The sequence below is a fragment of the Ochotona princeps genome, chromosome 4 (genome assembly GCF_030435755.1).
Source record: "Ochotona princeps isolate mOchPri1 chromosome 4, mOchPri1.hap1, whole genome shotgun sequence".
Lineage (NCBI taxonomy): Eukaryota > Metazoa > Chordata > Mammalia > Lagomorpha > Ochotonidae > Ochotona > Ochotona princeps.
Window position 1 is genome coordinate 11,363,656 of NC_080835.1, and position 2,210 is coordinate 11,365,865.

The 2,210-nt window shown below is 36.1% G+C and overlaps 1 protein-coding gene across 1 annotated transcript; it reads left to right on the forward strand.

The window, feature by feature from the left end:
* Nucleotides 1-245: 245 nt before the first annotated feature.
* Nucleotides 246-1,193, forward strand: LOC101522214 (olfactory receptor 5B17-like). The gene has a single exon (XM_058662430.1). It carries the CDS (start codon nt 246-248, stop codon nt 1,191-1,193), a length of 948 nt encoding a protein of 315 aa, XP_058518413.1.
* Nucleotides 1,194-2,210: the final 1,017 nt, after the last annotated feature.

Sequence of the window (2,210 nt, forward strand, 5' to 3'; positions counted from 1 at the left end):
TTAATTTGCACACATACAACATTACGTACTTGGGAAAATGAGTCATGATGATACTTCCTCCTCAAAGGTTTATGACTTTGAGGCAGTTATTAACTAAAGTGCATTGTCACTCCTTATTTCAGGGATGAAGAAGGTTGAAGAATGAATTATTGCTTCAACCAAATATTTCCTATACATTTCAGTCTGTGACTCAGGGCTTTATTGCTCAGAGTGTTTTTTCTCCTTTGCTACAAGGCACCACGTCCATGGAGAACATCACGGAGGTGAGTGAGTTCATCCTGCTGGGACTAACGGATGCCCCAGAAATGCAGGTTCCACTCTTTGTAACGTTCACCCTCATCTACCTCCTCACTGTGATTGGGAACCTGGGAATGATTCTGCTGATCCTGCTGGACTCACGCCTCCACAACCCCATGTACTTTTTCCTCAGTAATCTGTCTCTGGTGGACTTCTGTTACTCCTCAACAATCACTCCAAAAGTCATTGATGGGTTCCTTGTCGGGTCCTACAAAGTCATCTCCTACAATGCATGTGTTGGTCAAATGTTCTTCTTTTTACTATTTATCACTGTAGAAAACTTCCTGTTGGCTTCAATGGCCTATGACCGCTATGCAGCAGTGTGCAAACCCCTCCACTACACCACCATCATGACAACACATGCCTGTACCCGTCTCATCGTATGTTGTTATGTCGTTGGCATTCTGACTGCTGTGGTTGATGTTGCAGACACATTTTGTCTGTCTTTTTGTAAGTCCAACGTAATCCATCACTTTTTCTGTGACATCCCAGCAATCATGACTCTGACTTGCTCTGACAAACACATCAATGAACTGATTTTTTTTCTTCTCTCAAGTTTTAATATCTTTTTTGCTCTTCTAATTATTCTGATTTCCTATCTGTTCATATTCATCACCATTTTTAAGAAGCACTCGGGGGAGGGATACCAGAAGGCTTTGTTGACCTGTGCTTCTCACCTCACTGCTGTGTCTATATTTTATGGGACTGTCATCATCATGTACTTACAGCCCAGTTCCAGTCATTCCATGGACAGAGATAAGGTGGAATCTGTGTTCTACACCATGATCATCCCCATGCTGAACCCTATAGTGTACAGCCTGAGAAATCGAGAGGTTAAGTGCGCATTCAAGAAGGTTATGGAGAAGGTAAAACACCCTCTCAATTCAACTTTTTGATGTTGTAGAATTTACACAAACACACTTGTCTACTCAACAGAATAAGCTAAATGTTCATGGCCTTTAGGACATTGAGAAAGACAAATCTGTGGTAATTTGGAAATTTTAGAGTTGGAAATTTTAGTTTTTAATAAAACTAATTTTATTTGTTTGATAACTACAATCTTCTTTTACCATTTTCAACATCTTTACAGGCATGTCACAAGCATATCCATGATCTGTCACTCACCATGAGTGAAAATCTAAATATTCACCTGCCTCAAAGTTGGGTTCTTCATCTTAAACATGATATTTTTTTACTCCTGGAGTATTATATAATGAAATAACTAAAGCGATAGGCTTATTCTTTGTGGAAAAAGCAAAAAGTACTTTTTTGGATGAGGAAATAGATGAATATCAAAACATAAAAGCAATATCTATTTAGTTCTTTTAAAGACGTGTGTGGATTTTTATTGAACATTTTATCCAGATAGAAGTAATCATAGCAACTGTATGTGTTATTGTGTTAGTGATTATGGAGTTACTTAAAAAAGAAGTATGTTCATGTATGAATATCTAAACAATAATCACATCAGAATGAAAACAGAGAAAACATTTCATTTCTACCCTAATCCTATGATTCAAACTCTGTACATTTTATTTATGCATGTGGTGGTATTAATTGTAACACAATTTTAATTTTCCTGCAGCAAATACTCTGAAATATTTGGGTCTGCTCTTTTTCCCTTTTTATTGTACATTGGTGTTTGGGTATACTGTGACAGTTCAATACCACAAGCAATGTGTCACAATCACATTAGAATTGGTAACACTACCATTTTCTTTAACATTAAAAAAACTTTCAGTTACCATGTGACAATTATACATCTTTCTGGGATACAATGTGACATTTAAAGATTTGAATATAATATGAAAAGAAATAAATCAGTGTGGTTGACATGTTGATCTCTTTATTATTATATTTAGAATATTTTATTTTCTCTCCCACGTTTTCATAAACTTTTTTTAAATTAAATT